This window comes from Ranitomeya imitator, chromosome 3, assembly GCF_032444005.1.
Source record: "Ranitomeya imitator isolate aRanImi1 chromosome 3, aRanImi1.pri, whole genome shotgun sequence".
Classification (NCBI taxonomy): domain Eukaryota; kingdom Metazoa; phylum Chordata; class Amphibia; order Anura; family Dendrobatidae; genus Ranitomeya; species Ranitomeya imitator.
The window spans coordinates 397,172,223-397,196,918 of record NC_091284.1 but is presented as its reverse complement, the minus strand read 5'-3'; the positions used below and the strand labels follow the sequence as shown (position 1 = coordinate 397,196,918).

General features: G+C 44.5%; 1 protein-coding gene across 1 annotated transcript; it reads right to left on the bottom strand.

The window, feature by feature from the left end:
• Positions 1 to 10,065: 10,065 nt before the first annotated feature.
• On the bottom strand, positions 10,066 to 24,690 carry EIF3I (eukaryotic translation initiation factor 3 subunit I). The gene is made up of 11 exons (XM_069757023.1): positions 24,593 to 24,690; positions 21,015 to 21,107; positions 20,785 to 20,872; positions 20,359 to 20,424; positions 19,843 to 19,992; positions 17,969 to 18,096; positions 17,696 to 17,806; positions 16,155 to 16,244; positions 10,605 to 10,678; positions 10,415 to 10,507; positions 10,066 to 10,336 (listed from the first exon to the last, which is right to left on the bottom strand). The coding sequence occupies exons 1-11, from the start codon at positions 24,593 to 24,595 to the stop codon at positions 10,255 to 10,257; spliced, it is 978 nt and encodes a 325-aa protein (XP_069613124.1). The 5' UTR covers positions 24,596 to 24,690; the 3' UTR covers positions 10,066 to 10,254.
• Between the last annotated feature and the right edge of the window lie 6 nt (positions 24,691 to 24,696).

The window sequence follows — 24,696 nt, the reverse complement described above, 5'->3', positions numbered from 1 at the left end:
TTGTCAGCCTTCTGAATCGGGTTTTTGGTCACCATCAGTTTCCAAACTGGTATAGACATATATAGTTGACTAAAAGCACATGGAATGGAAGGTGCAAATATTTGTGAACAGTAAATTATTTGAGGACTGGAGAAATAAAGGTTTCTTGCAATAGTCACATTTTTATAGGTGAATTTACAAATGTGCAGTGACAGTGCTATAAACAGTAAATGGTCAATACTGGGTGATAGTGGGAGACTTCAGAAAAACATGATAAAAAAAAGGGTAACCACCCAGTCCAACCTTGCTTTAAAGAAGCAACCCCATCAAAGTTTTTGTCCTCTCAACATATTGCAATCATATTACATAGCACTATGTACAGGTCCTTCTCAAAAAATTAGCATATAGTGTTAAATTTCATTATTTACCATAATGTAATAATTACAATTAAACTTTCATATATTATAGATTCATTATCCACCAACTGAAATTTGTCAGGTCTTTTATTCTTTTAATACTGATGATTTTGGCATACAACTCCTGATAACCCAAAAAACCTGTCTCAATAAATTAGCATATCAAGAAAAGGTTCTCTAAACGACCTATTACCCTAATCTTCTGAATCAACTAATTAACTCTAAACACATGCAAAAGATACCTGAGGCTTTTATAAACTCCCTGCCTGGTTCATTACTCAAAACCCCCATCATGGGTAAGACTAGCGACCTGACAGATGTCAAGAAGGCCATCATTGACACCCTCAAGCAAGAGGGTAAGACCCAGAAAGAAATTTCTCAACAAATAGGCTGTTCCCAGAGTGCTGTATCAAGGCACCTCAATGGTAAGTCTGTTGGAAGGAAGCAATGTGGCAGAAAACGCTGTACAACGAGAAGAGGAGACCGGACCCTGAGGAAGATTGTGGAGAAGGACCGATTCCAGACCTTGGGGAACCTGAGGAAGCAGTGGACTGAGTCTGGTGTGGAAACATCCAGAGCCACCGTGCACAGGCGTGTGCAGGAAATGGGCTACAGGTGCTGCATTCCCCAGGTAAAGCCACTTTTGAACCATAAACAGCGGCAGAGGCGCCTGACCTGGGCTACAGAGAAGCAGCACTGGACTGTTGCTAAGTGGTCCCAAGTACTTTTTTCTGATGAAAGCAAATTTTGCATGTCATTCGGAAATCAAGGTGCCAGAGTCTGGAGGAAGACTGGGGAGAAGGAAATGCCAAAATGCCTGAAGTCCAGTGTCAAGTACCCACAGTCAGTGATGGTGTGGGGTGCCATGTCAGCTGCTGGTGTTGGTCCACTGTGTTTCATCAAGGGCAGGGTCAATGCAGCTAGCTATCAGGAGATTTTGGAGCACTTCATGCTTCCATCGGCTGAAATGCTTTATGGAGATGAAGATTTCATTTTTCAGCACGACCTGGCACCTGCTCACAGTGCCAAAACCACTGGTAAATGGTTTACTGACCATGGTATTACTGTGCTCAATTGGCCTGCCAACTCTCCTGACCTGAACCCCATAGAGAATCTGTGGGATATTGTGAAGAGAAAGTTGAGAGACGCAAGACCCAACACTCTGGATGAGCTTAAGGCCGCTATTGAAGCATCCTGGGCCTCCATAACATCTCAGCAGTGTCACAGGCTGATTGCCTCCATGCCACGCCGCATTGAAGCAGTCATTTCTGCCAAAGGATTCCCGACCAAGTATTGAGTGCATAACTGAACATTATTATTTGATGTTTTTTTTGTTTGTTATTAAAAAACACTTTTATTTGATTGGATGGGTGAAATATGCTAATTTATTGAGACAGGTTTTTTGGGTTATCAGGAGTTGTATGCCAAAATCATCAGTATTAAAACAATAAAAGACCTGACAAATTTCAGTTGGTGGATAATGAATCTATAATATATGAAAGTTTAATTGTAATCATTACATTATGGTAAATAATGAAATTTAACACTATATGCTAATTTTTTGAGAAGGACCTGTACTTACAATTGCTCATTTTGCCCTTATACCCAGTTAATTATTTTTTTCATTAGGTCTATGACATCACATCATCTATGAGGGAACATATAGAGGAGGGTGCTCACAGAACTGGGTAAAAGACCAGCTTTCTTTAATATTTTTTTTAATTCAAATAAATTTTTATTAAGAATAACAAGGCAATTAACATGTTACATTTACATTTTCAATATAGAGTATTTCCCCCCTCCCCCTTCAAACAGCCCCCTTCGATCCCAAAGCCCCCCACCCCACAAAGCAGCTCATCTTGTTAATTACTACCATCATTAAAACAATAGAGTATCTAATCCCTCAACCACTCGTATAAGCCACACTTCACATTACTATCCCATAGCAATCCATGGAGACCACATTTTATTGAACGTTTCAGTTTTCCCTTTCTTCTTATAAATCCCTTTTTCTAGTGTCAGGCCCTGTTTCACATACTGGAGGAACTCTCCTCTTGACGGCGGCTCTTCCCTAATCCAGTTTCTAGCTATCACCTTCCTAGCCATATACAACAATCTGGCTATAGCTATCTTTAGGTGTTTATCCACTCCAACCTCATCCACGCATCCCAACAAACAGACAACTGGATCCCTTGGCACCGTGCATCCATACGCACCTTCCATACGACTCAAAACTACCACCCAGAAGGCAGCCAACCTCGGACATGTCCACATCATATGGAAAATGTCTGCATCCGTAGACTTACACCTCGGACATTCAGAGTCATTACGCAATCCTGCCTTATATAGCACCATCGGAGACCTATAAACTCTGTGTATCACATAGAGCTGTGACAGTCTATACGGTTCACTCAGCGACAGTCTTGGGATCCATTCCAACACCGACTCCCAAGTCTCGTTATCTATTGGGCCCAAATCCCTTTCCCATTTAGCTCTTGCCATTATTGGAAACCCCAATAGAAAAGTGTGCAACAGATCCCTGTACAGAGTGGATATGACTCCTCCAGTCGTCCCATCATTGCACACATACTCCAGTACTATATCCCTTTGAATCCTAATACCTCCGTTCCTACTCTGAGCTCCAAAGGCATGCCTCATCCGCAAATATTGATACTCCCCTGCAGACCCAAGACCAAATTCCGCCTGCAATTGGGAAAATGATTTCAGTTCACCTTGTTCAATTATTTGATACACATACTGAATCCCTTTGCCCAACCACTCTATCAGTACCCCCAATGCCTCAAATTCTTTCAGATTGTTATTATGCCATAGCGGCGAGTATCTAGTCAAGTCCGTGATCCCACGTATGTGCCTCAATCTACTCCACAGCTTGCGTATCAACAGCAAAGTCGGATATAGCTTCCCCAAACTCTCCAAGGATCCATCCTCCAAACATTGCACCACTGGCCTTCTTTTTGTCACCACCTCCATCAACCGCTGTACTGCCCCAGATGACCCCTCATGCGCCCAGCCCCTTAAATGCTGACTCTGGGCTGCAAGAAAGTACAACTCAGGGTTAGGCAATGCCAGACCCCCATCATCCTTGGGTCGCTGAAGTGTCTCCAGTTTGATACGCGGATGCTGCCTCCCCCAAATCAGATTCCTAAACAGAGAGTTGATCTGTCTAAATTTCCCACGTGGTATCCAAACCGGCGCATTGTGAAGAATATACAGTATTTTCGGCATCAGAATCATTTTGATAAGATTCACCCTGCCTACCACAGACAAATGTAGCTTAAGCCATGCATCCGCTTTTGCCTTGAGGGCACCCAAGATTGGAGTCAGATTCTCATGTATATAGTCAGTGACCGGCATAGATACCCATATTCCCAGGTACTTAAATTTACTCGTCACCTCCAGTCGCCCGTCCTCCAATGGCTCCCCATCCACATCGTCCACCTTAAACAAGATAGACTTACTCCAATTTATCCTAAGTCCCGACACTGATCCGAATCGTTCAATAATCCCAATGGCTCCCTCCAAGGATGCAACCGGGTCAGCCAGAAATAGCAGAATGTCATCCGCATACAACCCCACCCTTTCTTCAATCACCCCATATTTAAACCCCGTCATCTCATCAGACTGTCGAAGCGTAGCGGCCAGTTGTTCCACCGCCAGAGCAAACAAAAGGGGGGAAAGCGGACACCCCTGTCTCGTCCCTCTAGCCAATTGTATGGTCCGTGACAACTCCCCGTTTACCCTAACCCTGGCCATCGGCATCGAGTACATTAATTGAATCCATGATATGAACTGCGGTCCAAACCCCATTCTTCGCAACACCTGCCAGAGATACCCCCACTCCACACTATCGAACGCCTTGTGAGCGTCTAAAGATGCAATAACTCTCTGGCCACAGTTATCGGCTTTGAGTTGCAAGTTCATATACAGCCTTCGTAGATTAATCGCAGTTGACCTATCAGGCATAAAGCCAGACTGGTCTGAGTGTATCAGGCCAGAAATAACACTTGTCAACCTCATCGCCAACACCTTAGCCAGGAGTTTAACGTCGATAGTAAGCAAAGAAATTGGCCGATATGAATCCGGCTGTGTCGGGTCTTTCCCCTCCTTTGGAATCACCACTATTGTGGCCTCCCGCATAGATGCCGGTAGCCTTCCACCATTCGTAGCCTCTTCCAAGACCGCCTTCAATTTAGGGATCAACACTTCCCCCAAGCTTTTATAAATTTCGGCAGGAAATCCGTCTACGCCAGGCGCCTTCCCATTAGCCATCGACTGCAATGCCCGTCCCAGTTCCTCCTCCGTAATGGGAGCCTCCAAATCCTCCCTAGCTGTGTCACTCAGCCTCGGGAGCTCCAACTCCTCAAGGAACGCCACCGTGTCCTCCATTGACCCATCTACCCGAGAGGAGTATAAGTCTGCGTAAAAATCTGCAAAAGTCTCCAAAATCTCTGAAGTCTCAGAAACAGCAACACCAATCCCAGTCACCAAAGAGTGAACAAAGGAAGTATTTCTCTGGGCAGATGCCACCAGCGACAGCAAATGACCCACTGATTCACCCTCCTGGTAATAGGCCAAATTCATGAATTCCCTCTTCCTTTCAGCTTTACTCAGCAAGACCGCCTCTAGCTGGCTTTGAGCTGCCTTTAACCTCCTCCCAGCCTCCAAAGTACCCATTATTACCATCTCATCTTCAGCCACCCTCAGCCCATCTATCGCCAGCCTCTCTGCCTCTCTCGATTTCCGCTTACACCTGCTAATATCCCTAAGCAACAGCCCTCTCAAGTACGCTTTCATGGCTTCCCACACAGTAAGCACATCTACGCTACCCTCATTTATCTCAAAAAATTCCACCAATTCCTTCTTAATCTTCTCCAAGTCTATACTGTGTAGCCAATTAGGGTGAATTTTCCACTCCCTTCTGCTCCCGTTCCGTGTCCCCACTGATCGAAATTCCACTTCAACTGGACTATGGTCTGAGAGAGCCCTAGGTAAATATCTCACGTCCCTTACCATCGTATCTAGTAATCGGTTACCCAGTGCCAGATCAATCCTAGACAGCGTACCATGAGCTGGTGAGTAGCATGAATACGCCCTTTCCCCGATATGCCTAACTCTCCATAAATCAACCATGCCCACTTCCCCGACATAAGTCCCAAACGTAGTGGTATGTCCCGCCGTCCTATTCTGGGGGTTTTTGTTCTTATCCCAAAAGTCATCACATATATTATTAAGGTCGCCGATAATTAGTAATGGTAACGGTCCCCAGCGCTCTACCCTCTCCAGCACCTCTCTTATCTTCTTGCTTGAGTATGGGGGCGGAATATACATTGCCACTATACACATCAATACTCCATTCATTTTACATTTCACCACCACATACTGACCATCGACATCCTCTTTTACCATTACCTCCTCATACTGCACCCCCGCAGGTATTAACACAGACACACCCCTAGAATACGTCGAGAAAGTAGAATGATACGCCCTCTGTATCCAGCGCCTATTCAATATGTTCACCCTCTCCCGCACTAAATGTGTCTCTAACAAACATATCATTGAGACCTTCTGTTCTCGGACATACTGCAGACTTGCCGCCCGCCGTGTTTTATCCGCCAGACCTCTCACATTCCAACTCAATATTTTAATACAATCTCTCATCATGTGGCTCATCATTTCTTAAAGTATCCAATTTCCCAAGTATGAGCTGCCCCAACCCTCCCACCCCCCCTGCCCCCTCCCAACTTGCCCCCCTAACCCCCCCAATATAACGCATTCTTCCTCTCATCAAGAGTGGGGCTCCACTGCCCACTGCGAACACTCTCCCTTACTTAACCCTCTCCATTCGCGTCCCGCTGCCATAGCAATCACAATTTCCCCCCCAACTTTCACTTTATTGTATCTTAACATTTCAACTTATATTAACATATAGAAAAAGTACCAAACCAGTTCACAGTACCCAGCATAACCCTCCTCCCCCGTACTTAGTAGTTGGTACTGTCCCCTCCGGCCATTCCTTCAATATGGCCCAGCAAAACCCCCAACAGTTGCTCAACTCTTTAACCATTGCTAACGAGCGCAGAACTCTCCTCCATCGACAGAGAAAACAAATCCCAACTGGATCTCGCCGAAATGTCAGTCGCCCATTCCCTTAAGTTTTTTCTCATGAGTATCAAGCCACTGGGTAGCGTCCTCCGGTGTCAGGAAGAAATGTGTCTTATTAAAAGCCACCAGTCTCAGCTTGGCGGGAAACATCACTGAGTACTGCACTCCCAGCTCCCTCAGTCGCCGTTTGACTCCAGTAAACTTCATCCGCTGCTTCTGAACTGCAGCGGAATAATCCGGATAAATGGCGATTTTCTGACCTCCAGCCGTCAGATCCTCCATCTCTCTAGCCTTTCTAAGGATAATGTCTCTGTAATTGAGTATTTTAGCAAGCATGGTACGGGGATTTGCTCCTGGGGCAGGGGGCTGCGGTGGGACCCTATGAGCCCGTTCAACAGCAAAGACTTTTGTCAACACTGTGCTCCCAATCTTCTCCAGCAGCCAGTTCTCCACAAACTCAGTGGGATTTCTCCCCTCAGTCTTTTCAGGCAGCCCCACTATACGTATATTATTTCTTCTGGATCTATTTTCCAGATCCTCATTTTTGGCAGCGAGCTCGGCTATTGCTTGGGCGAACTTCTTTTCAGCTTTTTGTAGCTTAACTATGTGATCTTCTGCCGTGCTCACCCTCTCCTCCACCACTCCTATATGTTTGTCCATTTTCTGCAGAGCCGCATTAATCTGTGCCGTGTCCCCTTTAACTTCCTGCATCTGCTGGGCCAAGGAGTTCAGGGATTGCTGACATGAAGAGATCAGTGTGATAACATCTCTAAAGGTACTGTCACACTAGACGATATCGCTAGCGATCCGTGACGTTGCAGCGTCCTCGCTAGCGATATCGTCCAGTGTGACAGGCAGCAGCGATCAGGCCCCTGCTGGGAGATCGCTGGTCGGGGAAGAAAGTCCAGAACTTTATTTCGTCGCTGGACTCCCCGTAGACATCGCTGAATCGGCGTGTGACACCGATTCAGCGATGTCTTCACTGGTAACCAGGGTAAACATCGGGTAACTAAGCGCAGGGCCGCGCTTAGTAACCCGATGTTTACCCTGGTTACCAGCGTAAATAAACAAACAGTACATACTTACATTCAGCTGTCTGTCCCTTGCCGTCTGGTTCCTGCACTGACTGCTGGCCATAAAGTGAAAGCAGAGCACAGCCACAGCGGTGAGTCACCGCTGTGTGACTCACCGCTGTGCTGTGCTTTCACTTTACGGCCAGCAGTCAGTGCAGGAACCAGACGGCAAGGGACAGACAGCTGAATGTAAGTATGTACTGTTTGTTTTTTTACGCTGGTAACCAGGGTAAACATCGGGTTACTAAGCGCGGCCCTGCGCTTAGTTACCCGATGTTTACCCTGGTTACCGGGGACCTCGGGATCGTTGGTCGCTGGAGAGCTGTCTGTGTGACAGCTCTCCAGCGACCAAACAGCGACGCTGCAGCGATCCGGATCGTTGTCGGTATCGCTGCAGCGTCGCCAAGTGTGACGGTACCTTAAGAGTCGGCTCCTCTCCCTGTGATATGGCTTCAGGTCCCCCACTAGCCCCAGCCATGCTGCCTCTCTCCTTCCCCCTCTGTGCCTCATGCTGCTCAGCCATGCTTGCTTCCTCCTCCTGGTCAGCTCCAGCTCCAGATCCTGGTTCTGCCTCCTCAGCAGCCTCCACTCTGGCATACTGCTGCAGCTTTGCGGCCACCTCCATGCGCCGCTGACATGCGGCGTTCTCCTTCTCGGCGTCCTCCCTAGCATCGGAGCCATCTTCGCTGGCTCCTGCATCGCTGGTGCCAGCGTCTTTCTGCCGCCTCCTGGTCATCGCTGCCGACTCCGGACCTGCTGCTCCGCACTGCTGCACTCTCCGGACCTTCAGCCAGCCGGATTTAGGTGAGTTTACCCGAAAATCGGGGTTAAAGCAGGATTTTTGTCCTTATAGCAGCAGGAGCACTCTTCCCTGCTTCCACTCACATGGCCAGCTAGGACACGCCCCCAGCTTTCTTTAATATTTAAAACAACATAAAACATTGTGCGCCACAAGGATACATGGTATTGAGCCAGCATGTGGGTGGCGCCACAGAATGGCAGGCAGGCAGGCAAACATATTAGTAGCAGCACCAAATTGCATACCTTTACAATTGTAACATAAAAGCCGAATATGAATTATTGTAAGTAAACGTCCACCGACCCTGACGAAGGCACGTTGCTGAAACACGCATAGGGGCTGTGGCGCCAGCGCATGGTTCAGGTAAACACTCAGTTACTTTCTTTGCAGTATACAACATGCATCTTTTTCTCTGTATCACTACTGATTTAGTCCTTTGTTCGCTCTAAGCACTGTGCACTTTAACATGAGTTAGGGATGTTTACTTACAATCATACATTTTCAGCTTTAGTGTTACAATTGTACAGGTATGGAATTTGTTTCTTGCTGCTACTAATATGCTCGCCTGCCATTAAGTGGTGCCACCCCACATTCTGGCTCACTACCATATATCATTTTGGCCCACAATTGCTTAAATGTTATTATCAATATTAAATACCGTCTTTTAAGTAGTTCAATGAGCATCCCTCCTCTATTTGTTCCCACTCCTATTTGCCGTTGAACAATATTCACATACGAGCCCTATCAGATGCTAGGAGTTTCTTAACCATTATGTGGTTCTAATTATGATTATTTAGCATCATTGCTAGGGATTTCTATCTGTTTTATCACATCTATGTAGAAACAGGAAGTCCCTTTTCCCTGCAGGAGTCATCATTAGAACTACAATTCTACACCACTGCAAAGTCTCCGGCAAACCAACTCCATGCTATCTTCAACTCTTGACCCAGCTACTTCGCTCATCCACCCTAACACAGGGACTTTACAGTGATATAGAATTGTAGTTGTAATGACTCAAGCAGGGAAAAAGAGACTTCTTGTTTCTACTTAGAGCTTAGAAAGATTGGGGTAGTCTATGTTTTAATCATGTGTGGGTAGAAAGGCAAAATAAGTAATTGTAAGTATACAGTGCTATATAATATGAGGATTGCAATATATTAACAGGATAAAAACTTTGATGGGAGTGCTTCTTTAATGAGATAATTGCTGCAGTTTTAGATTAGGTGTGTATGTCCACACTGCGTTTTAGCTGTGGTTTTCAATGTGTTTTTTTTCAGGTGTTTGTTATAAAGCAGATGAAAATCCATTTGATCAAACGCATGTGTCTAACATGAATGGACAGGATTATGCAATGTTGTTTTTGGTGATGCAGACGAAACATCCAAAAAAAAAAAAATGTTTCATCTGAAAAACATGTTGAGAAAATATGTAAATTGTAAGAAAAACCATTAAAAAATGCATTTCCTGTTATTTAACATACAAAACTAAAAAAAAAGTATTCAAAAGTAAGAGTATTAATAAATGTCATAAAAGTCCCTTTGAATGAACCAATTCTGACAACGGCTGCCAATGATGAGTAGGTCACATGTATGGTCACTTACTAAGGAAACGAATGGTACTTGTTATTTGTTAAAACGCTTTGCGTCCAAAACACAAATCAAATCTTAACAGCCAATCTAATTAATATTTTAATACTTTCACATAAGGAAAAACGAACATGATGAAACTCCATTTCCAAGGCTAAAGCCAAAAAATAATCAGTTTAACATTCTTTTAATATAATGTACTTTGTGCTGTTTTTACATGAATATTTTGTGATGATAGGATTCCTTGTATTCTGAACAGTCAGCGAGGAGACAGAAGCTCAAGATTCAAACTCAAAATCAAAATATTGCTGATCAAAGTAATGTATTCTGACGTATCCGTCCTCTCCGCCACTGCTGTAACTGTAGGGAGATGGAAAGAACTCATCACAATCATGTTACCTACTGATTTACTCCAAGATTACAAGAAATTACACTTGCCTTTTGCCATCAGGATGGAATGCTAAACTATTGATGGGTCCGAAATGGCCCTTCACTCTCCCAAATTCCTCCTCAACACCAACATGGAAAAATCTAAAAGGAAAAAAAAACATAAAACATACAGTTTGTACCTAATGGCTACTTTAATTTATTATCCTTTGAAGAAAACGGTTATAATAGTTTTGATTACCTTGCCTCAAATTTACCAATCCTGGTGGATGTCGTTGTCACATCCATGGCTTCCTGGCCTCCTCCCAAAACAACCTGTAAAAGAAAATTTACAAAAAGTGCAACTTAGTCTGTTTACAGCATTAATAAAGGTTTAAAATGGAGCCTGTCAGTAGAGCAGAATCATTTCAAATAGGGTCTCTCTACTGGAGCAAAACACAACAGCCCCTTAGCTCAGAACTGCTAAGAGGTCAAAAGCACCATTTAAAGGGAACCTGTCACCCAGGGCTGGCATCCAACCTTGCAGGAAAGGATACGGGAGGAACGCTCCACGTACTTGATGGTTGATGATTCAGGGGAGATCGGAACCTAGAAAGGATCTATTCGCTCCGTTAAGGGAAAAAAATAGAATAAAAAGAAAAAAATTTAAATAAAAACGGTGGGGTCTGAAAGCAGACTCAAGTGCCTCCTACAGACACTAAGCAAGAACTGGTTCACTTGGAGCCAGCAGGAGGGTGTATACTGCAGGAGAGGAGCTATTCTTTCTGTATTACTTAGTGTCCTCCTAGTGGCGGCAGCATAACACCCATGGTCCTGTGTCCCCCAATGAGTAGGAGAAAGCACCATTTAAAGGGAAATCCTGTCACCCCCAAAATCGAAGACAAGCCCCTGATGCCGATGGGCTAAGCTCATCTAGAGCATTCTGTAATGCTGTAGATAAGCCCCCGATGTATCCTGAAAGATGAGAAAAAGAGGTTAGATTATACTCACCCAGGGGCGGTCCCGTCGAGGTCCGGTCCGGGGCCTCCCATCTTCATACAATTACGTCCTCTTCTTGTCTTCCTGCCGTGGCTCTGGCGTACTTTGTCTGCCCTGTTGAGGGCAGAGCAAAGTACTGCAGTTCGCAGGCGCTGGGAAAGGTCAGAGAGGCCCAGCACCTGCGCACTGCAGTACTTTGCTCTTCCCTCAACAGGACAGACAAAGTACGCCTGCGCCGGAGCTGCAGAGTGAATACAAGAAGAGGACGTCATCCTATGAAGATGGGAGGCCCCGGACCGGACCCCCAGGTGAGTATAACCTCTTTTTCTCATCTTTCAGGTTACATTCTGTAATGCTGTAGATAAGCCCCTGATGCCGGTGGGCTTAGCTCATCTTCGATTTTGGGGGTGACAGCTTCCCTTTAAGATTTGATTGGAAAACTTATTTTTTCCAAAATACACTGGACTTTCACAGTAAGTAAATGCAGATGATGTTAAAGAGATTGTCCACTACAATGTGTGGCAGATCGATGTAAACCTTGGATATAAGGCTTTGTTCAAATTCCTTGAGTTTCCAAATGTGCCTGTGAGCGGCGCTATCACTGTCCACGCATCCCCATCACATGATTCCCAGCTGCCTCTGAAGTCCAGTGATGTCACGTCAACTTACGGAATTGGAAGCTGACCCAGCATCACCGAAGCAAAACATAGTCTCCCTGAGTGACATGGCTGTTCCACCGCAAGTCACAGCCAAGCATCGCACGCGTGCGCGCTCTCCTGCACGGCTTTCATTAACAGAGAGCCGCAAGCCCATGTGATGCTGGATAACCTCTTTAAAAATTGTAGTTATGGGGGAGGATGTGTCAAGACAGGCATGTGAAGAGGACGCACTGAGCTTCGCTCCACTGCTATTAGAAGTTAAATATTGATTACTTCCCATAGAAGGCTGGAGGAAAGTCTTTGGAATATACGTAGAAGCATTAAGCGCACTCAGGTATAACAAGAAACAAGTATCAGGAGCAGAGTCGAGATAGCGTGCCTTCCACCATCAGCCAGAGTGAGAGAGTGGCTGAGGCTGAAGCAGCAAAGCTGGGGAGATTTGCTAGACTAACCTCAGACCCTGACGACTCTTCAGATGATTTACAACCTGATCAGGTATGTTCTTAGGGGGAGAGATACAGAGTATGTGCAAGGGAGGCAATGTAGCAATATGGCACTGCTCTCACAGCAACAGTTAAACAGAGAAGTGAAGGAAATACAGAGCATTAACACCTATGGAGAAGCTAATCCAGCCAATGATTCTGGGCAAGAGCCTACACTATAAGAGGTCTTCTCTGCTGTAAAATCCTGCAGCCTCATTAAAAACTCTCAAACCGATGGGAGGGCTTAAAGATGACATTAATCTCATCAAAAAATAAACAGCGGACAATGAGTTGGAAGAAAGAGAGTTCTGTTGAGGACCAAATGCCTACTATGCATAAAGATCTCAGGAGAGGTCTTCAGAATATCAATGCCTTGGTCAACAAGGCTGATGACCTAGAGAATAGGGTTTGGCGAAATAACATACATTTAGTCAGGGTTCCTGATAAAGTGGAGGGTCGTAATTCTGGTGAATTTTTGGAATCCTGGCTGGCTACAATGTTCAGCAAAGACATTATCTCAATCTTTTGCAATTGAAAGATCTCACAGAGTTCCTACACGTCCTTTGCCTCCGGGGGCTCCACCGGGGCCTGTATTAATCAAATTACTACATTTTAAAGATATAGAAACCTTATTTTGTTTCTATATGATTTAGGCACCGATTCTTATTGCAGGGAATTTTAACACCTACAGTACAGACCAAAAGTTTGGACACACCTTCTCATTTAAAGATTTTTTTCTGTATTTTCATGATTATGAAAATTGTCAATTCACACTGAAGGCATCAAAACTATGAATTAACACATGTGGAATTATATACTTAACAAAAAAGTGTGAAACAACTGAAAATATGTCATATATTCTAGGTTCTTCATAGCGGCATGCTATTCCTTCCGGTTTGCGTTTAGTTGGACCATCATTTATTTTTCAACAGGACAATGACCCCAAACACACTTCCAGGCTGTGTAAGGGCTATTTGACCAAGAAGGAGAGTGATGGGGTGCTACACCAGATGACCTGGCCTCCACAGTCACCAGACCTGAACCCCATCGAGATGGTTTGGGGTGAGCTGGACCGCAGAGTGAAGGCAAAAGGGCCAACAAGTGCTAAGCATCTCTGGGAAGACCATTTCCGGTGACTACTAATCAAGAGAATGCCAAGAGTGTGCAAAGCAGTCATCAAAGCAAAAGGTGGCTATTTTGAAGAACCTCGAATATAAGACATATTTTCAGTTGTTTCACACTTTTTTGATGCCTTCAGTGTGAATGTACAATTTTTATAGTCATGAAAATACAGAAAAATCTTTAAATGAGAAGGTGGGATAAATCTCATAAGAGAAATATTTATTAAAATGCAAAATATACATCTCTACATTATGTTCTAGGGGAGGTGGGCATGGTGGACCTATGGAGAACACGGCACCCTGTTGTCAGACAATACTCCAGTTTTCCACCTCCCATCATTCTTTGTCAAGAATAGACGTAGCAATTGGGTCTAAATCAATAATACCCTATATTAAATCGGTGAGGTATCTGCCAAGTAGTGTCTCTGACCACTCGCCTATACAGGTACAACTGCAGATAGGTGTTGTGAGGTCTCTGGGGAATATACAGGCGCCTCAATCCTTTTTGGCTGCAACTAATTGGTCCTACTCTTAGCTCTAGAATATTTTCATTTTAAAGGGAACCTGTCACCCCCCAGGCGGTTTTAACTAAAAGAGCCACCTTGTGCAGCACTAATGCTGCATTCTGTCAAGGTGGCTTTTAGCTGGGGTCCCTGCCAACGCTGAACTATTCGTTTTTAGAATTTGCCCCTCATACCTGTAGTCTGCCTGGGGGGCATGGTCGGCGGGTGAGGGGGAGCGACTATGGTCACATACTCACCTGCTCCTGGTGCTATCCCTGCATGTCCCATGGTCTCTGGCACCAGCAGCTTCTTCCCCTGTTCAGCGGTCACGTGGTACCACTCATTAAAGTAATGAATATGGACTCCACTCCCATAGGGGAGGAGCCACATATTCATTACTGTAATGAGCGGTACCAGTGACCGCTGAACAGAGGAAGAAGCTGCGGCGCCGGAGATCATCTGTCCGGGAGAAGCTGCCAGGGACCGCGCCGGGAGCAGGTATTTCATATTCACCTTTCCTCTTTCCACCGATGCTCCGTCTTCCCGTCCTCTTGCTGTGACTGTTCAGGTCAGAGGGCGCGATGACGTATTAGTGCGCGCGCCGCCCTCTGCCTGAACAGTCACTGCGGTGCCGAGAGACGGGATGCTGAGGAGCAGCGGGCAGCAAAAGAGGCGAGTAGGTCATTTTTTTATTGCAGCAGCAGCATACGTTGCACATTGTTATATGGCGCATCTTATGGGGCCATAATGAACTGTATGGAGCATTATATATGGCACATTGTTATATGGAGCATCTTATGGGGCCATAATGAACTGTATGGAGCATTACATGTGGCACATTGTTATATGGAGCATCTTATGGGGCCATAATGAACTGTATGGAGCATTATATGTGGCACGTTGTAATATGGAGCATCTGTAGGGCCATAATGAACTGTATGGAGCATTATATGTGGCACAATGTTATATGGAGCATCTTATGGGGCCATAATGAACTGTATGGAGCATTATATGTGGCACACTGTTATATGGAGCATCTATGGGGCCATAATGAACTGTATGGAGCATTATATGTGGCACATTGTTATATGGAGCATCTATGGGGCCCTAACGAACTGCATGGAGCATTATATGGGGCACATTGTTATGTGGAGCATCTTATGGGGCCATAATGAACTATATGGAGCATTATATGTGGCACATTGTTATATGGAGCATCTTATGGGGCCATAATGAACTGCATGGAGCATTATATGTGGCACATTTTATATGGAGCATCTTATGGGGCCATAATCAGCATTTGTGCAGCATTATATGGGCTAAATATCCATATGGAGCATCTTATGGGGCTATAATCAGCATTTGTGCAGCATTATATGGAGCATATTTTAATATGGAGCATCTTATGGGGCCATCATGAACTGTATGGAGCATTATATGGGGCTCCTGATTCAATATGGATATTCAAAAACAACCTACTGATGTCTCAATTAATTTTACTTTTATTGGTATCTATTTTTATGTTTGACATTTACCGGTAGCTGCTGCATTTTCCACCCTAGACTTTTACTCGAGTCAATAAGTTTTCCCAGTTTTTGTTGCAAAATTAGGTGGGTCGGCTTATACTCGGGTCGGCTTATAGTCAAGTATATACGGTATATATATATATATATATTTAATTAAAACATTACCCTGTAAAATGCCCTGCGTTCACACGTTCAGTATGTGGTCAGTATATCATCACATCAGTATCTGTAAGCCAAAATCAGGAGTGAATCAATCAGAGGAGAAATATAATAAAAAACACGTCACCACTTCTGTATTTATCACCCACTCCTGGTTTTGGTGTATAAATACTGATGTAAAATACTGAATGTGTGAACATGGCCTAACAGAAGTTGCATTCTGACAGGACAAAAATGAACATTACAGTTCAATCCCTGTCATCATAGGAATCTATATGTCAAGTAAAAATTTAACTACTAGGTGCTAGCATATACTGAGTAGGTCATTCTATAATTAGTGTAAGACAAATTTCTTCTACTTACATGATCATAGATTGGTGATAATGCTGCGGAGTTAACTGGTCTCTCTGTGCGAAACGTTTTCTGATGTTCTAGACTTGTGGTGTCAAAGAGCTGCAAAGAAAACACGTTACCTATATACACAAAATACCCATACCAATACATGTGTGACATCAAAGGAACAAAACAGCCCTGAAATCATTTTCTTATATGTGCAGTAACAGCATGACAGATATATAATTGGTTCACACAGAATCTAAACCCATTAGCTATAAATGGGCGGACACCTGGATGTTCGAGCCAGGCAGGTTCAGCCGAACAGTTACAAAGTTCAGGTACCAGAATAGTACCCGGACCCCATTCACTTGAATGGGAGGTCCCAACATCCAGTGTTTGCCACGCTGTCATGTGCATAACAGCGCAGCAAACACAGCTTCTGATTGTCAGTAAAATCATCACGACCGGTCAGACTCCAGCAGTTCCCACGCTGCAAAAGACAGCGTGAGCGAGCAGCTGTGATCGGAGATATAAACTTTACCTCCGGTCACTGGTGTCAGCTGATGGAACTACAATAATAACAGCGTGAGCAGGAGGAAGCTGATGGGAGTATTATCAGCCGGCACCAGTGCTGTAAATAAATAAATTGGGGGGGGGGGGGGGGGGGGGGGGGGGAAAGGGAGTGGGTTCCCCTGTATTTTTGATAACCAGCCTGGCAAAACTCACATCTGGGGGCTGTAACCCTCATCTGTCAGCTTGAGTAAAGCTGGTTATCAAGAATAGAGGGGTTCCTACTCCGATTTTTTTTAATTATTTAAAAAAAAATTTTTTTTTTTTTAAACGGTGTGGGGTCTTCCCATTTTTGACAACCAGCTTTGCTAAAGCAGACAGCAGGGGGCTGGTATTCTGAGGCTGGTAAGGGGCCATGGATATTTGCCCCCACCAGCCTAAAAATAGCAGCCCGCAGCTGCCCAGAAAAGGCACATCTATTAGATGCACTAATTCTGGCGCTTTGCCCGGCTCTTCCCACTTGCCCTGTAGCATTTCACTTCGGTGAACTTGCCTCTGCACCGTGAGACTGTTTCTCACTGTGCTAGCGGTGACTGGTTAAGCCTCCCTCTCTGATATAGTGCACGCACCATATGAGAGACAGAGTGCTATGTTGACCTGATTACTAACATATGGTACCCTACTATTTAAGTTTTCGGCACTCTTATCTCTATAGCAGGGCGATTTAGGAAGAGGAAGGAAAAGCCACCGACGAGTGGGGGCGCAACTGCATAGGAATAGGGTGCCAACCTCCGCTGATAGGAACGGAGATACTAGTAATATATTAGGGTATTTTTTCTTCCTACCGTTCTCACCACTGTATGGACATTTACTTGGGGTATTAAGTCATGAATATATATTGACATATGTGTGTATTATGTTTTGTTTTTAGAACATTTAGGTTATGTTTTATTCCTAAAGAATTGAGTACTTTATTCGGTGATTCCAAATAACACAGCCACCATCTGCTGGGAAAGGGGTTAATGTAAAAGTCATACTAAGCTGCAGAAACCTCTTACCTTGGCACTGCAGTCTTTGGATGCAGTGATAAACATAGTCATATCTCTGGATGTCTGAATATCATTGATCTGCTTGGAGTGCTCCTTGATATTGTTTACAATCTCTCCAGACTAAAAAGAACCAAACACTACAATCAGTCCACATAAAACTTTTTTTTTTTAATTAAAGATTTTACATCAAAGATTCTGGAGGGCAAAAACCCTTGCATGTTTTATGGAGAGATAACAAAAGATAAAAGTGGAAGTATCTGGTGAAAATGACCTGCCACTCACCTTTGCACTATACTGGTTCAACTCTCCATTTTCATGACCGGCGATTATGTTCTCTCCTAGAGGTCCCCATACAGCACTAGTTATCTTCGATTCACTGCAGTTAATCTTCATATAAGGCTCATTGTCCTCTGCAAAATTTGCCAAAAATAAGCAATTTAATCAGTAAGAACTACATGCTAAACATTTTTCTTCTGCATTTGAGCTGCCATTACATTTAGGTGGCTCTCGAAGATTTCAATTTTTTTTAATTTTTTTTAATTCTGATGGAACTCTGACTACTATAAAGGTACTAAGAGGTTAGCAAAGATTTCTGAACCAAATAAAATGGGATTTGAGGGTGGAAGTATACCTTTATCTTTTTCAGGTGAAAAGAAGTTATCACCTATCCACAGGCTGAATAGTCCAAAGGCTGGATTGCTTAGAACACAACATCGAGTACTGACCCAATAGGACCCCAACTGATCATGAGAAAGGGGCATTCTTCATACTGTTAGAATGTAGCAGTGCTCATGTTCAATTATAGCGCCATTCATTTTCATGTACTGCAGAAAAAAATCCATGCACAGCTCTTGGCAGTCTCTAAAGCTGGGTTCACATTACATTACTGGCGTCCGTTAGATAGACTATGTTACACCGCGGCATAATACGGTGTAACGTAGTCCGTTAACGCCGCCATTGAGTCCAATGCCGGATGCACAATGGGCATGCGCTAGCGATGTGCTGTCATTGAGTGACGAACCTTGGGATACCGGCTGCAACGTTTCAGGGTCCGTCACTGCTAGCGCAGATCTGCGCTAGCGGTATGACAAGTCGGCACTTGCGTTAACGCAATGTGAACCTGGCCTAAGAGTGCTTATGTCACTGCTGCACCATTCTAATCGGGATAAAAGTCAGGTCCCTGTCTGATACAGGATGAGGCGCTGAGCTCGACTCATACCAGGCATATGATGGCTTTCACCACTTCTGTTAACCCTTTAAATGTAATCAACCGCTGACAGCTTTATTAAATGCAAGCAGGCTAGGAAAGGAAAGGAGAGGCACCATTCCATGTGAACATCCGCCTCAGACAACAAAATTTCTAGGTGACTAGTCAGGGTCTGCTGAAAGCCCCCTGAGAAGACCAGTTTGTGGCTGGTTCTCATAGAAGACCTTGATCATTACTACATACTACAACTCTGTGGTAATGTTTCAAGACGATCTCAGTTTTAAATCTCCAGCGAACAAAAAAAATTAAGTTTTTAAAAATTAGCACTGTTGCTTTGCAGCACTGGATTCCAAGACTCAAATCTCACCAAAGACAACATCTGCAAGGAGTTTGTATGTTCTCCCAGTGTTTGCAAAAGCAGAAAGAAGTATGCCTGCACAGGAGCGGGAACACTGTGTGGACGACATAGGACGCGTCATCCACACAAAGCAGAGAATGAGGATGGCACGAAAAGAAGAGAGGAGGCCCCAGATTAAGACCAAAGACACCTATCAGACTGGACCTCCCCCGTAGGCGAGTATAATAAAAGGTCATTTTTTTTTTGCCTTACAGGACAAATTGGAGTCATATGTGCAGCTTTGTAGAATGTTGTCACATGGGACTAAAAGGTGGTGGCCGAAGGTTATACTGACAAGTTGTCCTGGACTTACAAATTGATGACCAACCCATAGGATGAATCATCAATTAGTGAGGGGCTGACTCTTCACTTGAATGAGTTCAAGTAACCAGCTGTAATGTTCTGCCCTGTATACTGCTTACCTCTGACAGTTGCAGCTCGTCAGCGGAGGCCCTGGGTCCCCACCAAACTTGTCTAGATGACCTAATCTACTGCTAGCTCATCAACATGTAAGTTTTGGACAACGCCTTTAAATACCATATTTATACTTACCAATCTGAGATGGGTCCCTTAGGTCAAAGAAGTTGACAAAGCACTGGTAACCCATCTGCTTGTCTGTTGAAAACATGATGATATTACCGCCAAAGTCAAATCCACAGGTTCTGACAGCTGAATTTGTTTGCAGCAAAGCCAACTGCTTCCCTAAAGGTCAACAAAGAAAACACATAGTATTAAAGATTATTCAGCCCACCATATAGTTTGCATCGGTGTGTAGAATAGGGCCTTGAACAAACGCCGATCAAAGTGTTACAATGCCAAATGGGACAAGGTCTGTGTGTCTAAATCCAACATAAGAGGCAGCGTGGAAAAAAATAAAATAGATGATATTTATCATCTATTTACTTGGAGTTAAGAAAAAAATTACCCATTTTGCATTGCACTTGGTCTGATAAACCAGTGCCAGTGTTCAATAAGGGAACTCAACTAAACAGTTTCGAAACCAGTTTCACTGAAATGTAATAGATTTAGAAAAGAACCACTGAAAGATCACAAGATTTTGTTATTTACCGGTTTCGCAGTCCCATAGCCTACAGGAGTTATCTGCTGATCCAGAAAGCACATGACGCGTGTCCCCTGCACACTTGGGTTAAGGATGGTGACAAGCAAAGATCACTGCTATGGGGAAATCTCAGAAGAAACTGGACTTACTGAACAAGCATCCCCTGTATTCTTTATGATGTGTGTAAAACTGTGTGAAGGTAGCAAGGAGTGGTGGAAGAGATAGTGTGCTGCCGCCAATGTCGCGCGTACTGCCACCAATGTCGCGCATACTGCCACCATCATCGCTGGAGCGGCACAGGTAAAGGAAGTCAGGGTTTGTTTTTATTTTACTCAGGGGATTCGGGCATTTAAGAAATTGTTGTCCAAGTAGCGGACAACACCTTTAACTGATGACATTTACGAAAGCATGAAAAGTTGTACTGAAAAGGATACAGTCAATATCCACACACCACACTGCTCCTGTGTGACCATTGTAGGTTCCCAGGCGTTCTCCGTTCACAGAGTACCAAACGTTAACCACCTATGGACAAAAATAAGATACTTAAATCACAAAAAGCTTTCTAGCTAAAGCGTATAGTACTCCAGGCCGCTACGATGTAGTATCTTTAATGCAACAAACAGCATAAAAAGAATTAGACTTTCAATGTCCGAGAGTGACTTACTGGATCTTTAGCAACTGTGAGAAGCAGGTCCCCATCTCGGTTGTATTTGATTTGGGTAATGGATCGCTCATGGCCCTGAAGCAAGATGGGTCTCTGAAAATAAAAATCAGATTTTAATAAAAAGATGGTTATGATATTCAAGCGTTCATGCTAACAGGATTATTTACATATAAAGTGTCACTTAAAAAAGCTTTGCGTTCAAATCGAATCAGGATTAACAAATTTGCACAGATGAGCTGCAGTCAGCTGTCAATCAAAGTGCCTTGGCGTCCTTCAGATGCCGCTCACAGAATAGTGGATGACACTCACCTATTGAAGTTTATGGGTATGTGTCTATGTGTGTCTGCATGACTGTCTGTGTGCTCGTCTATATGCGTGTATGCATGTGAGCGTGTCTGCACGCGAGCGTCTATAAGCGTGTCTTTATGAATGTTGCGGTACAATAAATGGTAAGCACAGCCCGAGGGTGGAGGTGCCGAAGAAGTAGGTGCCCAGACCTTATGATATAATATAGGATATACTTGGCACACTCTCGTGGGTCTGATGCAATGGGGTGTTTATTATAATACATACAGTATCACAATGTTCACAAATGTTTCGGTCAACAAAGGACCTTCATCAGTGTGCTCTATAAAAAGTGAGAAAAGGGTATATAGCACAGACCCTTAAGAGAGAATATTGCATCAAAAAATGTGGAATTAGCAAGAAATCCTGAAAATAGAGGGCTATAACCAGTCGATCAAGCCATAAGTGAAGCTGGAGAGGAGACAGACGCGGTATCCGTTTTTTTTAAGGTGGTGTGCAAAAAGACCCTTTGTAGTGTTAAGCTTTTGTCAACATAACTTACTGTTTGATGAATTTGGCAAAACTATGAGAATAACATGCAATTTCTAATTCAGAGATTGTATTCTAAAATTGTGTTGTCCCCATTTTTCTGTTGTTAGCTTGGTTTTGTTCCTATATCTATATAGTAAGAACAGTTCTGGTACTATATGTTGTAAGCTTGGTTCTGTTCCCCTCTCTGTGCGTTAAAGGGAGTCTGTCACCCCCAATATCGTTTGAGCTGCGGCCCCTGGCATCAGGGGCTTATCTACATCATTCTGTAATGCTGTAGATAAGCCCCCGATGTATTCTGAAAGATGAGAAATAAAGGCTATAATATACTGACCCAGGGGCGGTCCCGCTGCAGTTCTGGTCCGATGGGCGTCACGCTCCGGTCTGGGGCCTCCCATCTTCTTATGATGATGATGTCCTCTTCTTGTATTCACGCTGCGGCTCCGGCGCAGGCATACTTTGTCTGCCCTGTTGAGGGCAGAGCAAAGTACTGCAGTGTGCAGGGAAAGGTCAGAGAGGCTCGGCGCCTGCGCACTGCAGTATTTTGCTCTTCCCTCAACAGGGCAAAGTATGCCTGCGCCGGAGCGTGAAGACAATTAGAGGACGTCATCGTAAGAAGATGGGAGGCCCCGGACCAGACCGCAACACCCATAGGACCCAGACCGCCCCTGGGAGCATATAATATAACCTTTAATTCTCATCTTTCAGGTTACATCGGGGACTTATCTACAGCATTACAGAATGCTGTAGATAAGCCCATGATGCCGGTGGGCTTAGCTTACCTTCAATTTTGGGGTTGACAGATTCCCTTTAAGCTTGGCTGTTTCCGTACTTATGTAGTAATATCAGTTTTGGTACCATATTTATGCAGCAAGCTCGGTTCTGTCCTGATATCTATGTAGCAAGCTCTGTTCTGTCCCTATATCTATAAAGCAAGCTTGGTTCTGTCCTGATATCTATGTAGCAAGCTTGGTTCTGTCCCGATATCTATTTAGCAAGCTCGGTTCTGTCCCGATATCTATGTAGCAAGCTCGGTTCTGTCCCGATATCTATGTAGCAAGCTCGGTTCTGTCCCGATATCTATAAAGCAAGCTTGGTTCTGTCCCGATATCTATAAAGCAAGCTTGGTTCTGTCCCGATATCTATAAAGCAAGCTTGGTTCTGTCCCGATATCTATAAAGCAAGCTTGGTTCTGTCCCGATATCTATGTCGCAAGCTTGGTTCTGTCCTGATATCTATGTCGCAAGCTTGGTTCTGTCCTGATATCTATGTAGCAAGCTTGGTTCTGTCCCGATATCTATGTAGCAAGCTTGGTTCTGTCCCGATATCTATAAAGCAAGCTTGGTTCTGTCCTGATATCTATGTAGCAAGCTTGGTTCTGTCCCAATATCTATGTAGCAAGCTTGGTTCTGTTGCTGGATCTATGTAGTAAGCGTGATTCTGCTTCCATATTGATGTACTAAGCTCGGTTCTGTTCTCATGTAGGAAGTTTGTTTTTGCTCACATATCTGTTTAGTACATTTGATTCTGCTCCCTTATCTATGCATTAAGTTCCTTTCTGTTCCTTTATGTAGTAATCTCAGTTCTGACACCATATTTATGCAATAAGCTTGGTTCTGTTCCTGTATATGTAGTAGGCTCCATTCAGTTAACATTTCTATGTCCACTATTTTTAAAGCCTTTTACTTCTGCTGCTTTAATGCAGAGATAAGCAGGCTGAAAATTAGCCAGCGCAACCCGATGGCCACTGCCTTGTGATTGCCCCACAAGCCAAAATTTGCCAGCCAGCCCCTGCTGCAAACTACCATTTTGTCAGAGCGGAAATCTGTCCTGGCGGACTATTGGTGAGTGGCAGCAGAGCAGATCAGCAAGTCCGATGATTGGCTGCAGAATACTATTTTGCCAGAGTGGATGTTTGTCCTGGTGGACTATTGGTGAGCGGCAGCAGAGCAGATCAGCAAGTCCGATGATTGGCTGCAGACTACTATTTTGCCAGAGTGGATGTCTGTCCTGGAAGACTATTGGTGAGTGGTAGCAGAGCAGATCAGCGAGTCCGATGATTGGCTGCAGACTACTTTTTTGTCAGAGCGGAAATCTGTCCTGGCGGACTATTGGTGAACGGCAGCACAGCAGATCAGCGAGTCCGATGATTGGCTGCAGAATACTATTTTGTCAGAGCGGATGTCTGTCCTGGCGGACTATTGGTGAGCGTCAGCACAGCAGATCAGCGAGTCCGATGATTGGCTGCAGAATAATATTTTGTCAGAGCGGATGTCTGTCCTGGCGGACTATTGGTGAGCGGCAGCAGAGCAGATCAGCGAGTCCGATGATTGGCTGCAGAATACTATTTTGTCAGAGCGGATGTCTGTCCTGGCGGACTATTGGTGAGTGGCAGCAGAGCAGATCAGCGAGTCCGATGATTGGCTGCAGCAGCTGCAGGAGGAGAGGATCCCTTATTTTTATTCTGACGCCCTGAAGTGATCAAGTAGTGGACAACTGTTAAATATTTATATTTCATCTTTCCAGTAAAAGGTTAAATGAGTTATCTCATCACCAAATGCAGGATCCCAGGGGAAAACAAGTGAGAAGAGACGTGTGCCCGCCCCCGCACAAGCTGCCGGCACCATTACAGAGGCGCTCTCTGCAGACCTCCAGCACACGGCGGGTGTCATGGCTGTGGGAACCTGATACACAGGGGACCGGGAACAGTCCAGAGCCGCTGCTCCCTAGAAATGAGAACTCACCATGATGGACGCAGCTGCCGGCTGGACCGAGGCGCGTGTAGCAGAGTCCCGGAAGTGGGGACGAGAGAGTATCTACTTCCGGCTCTCTATGGTCCTTGCGTCGG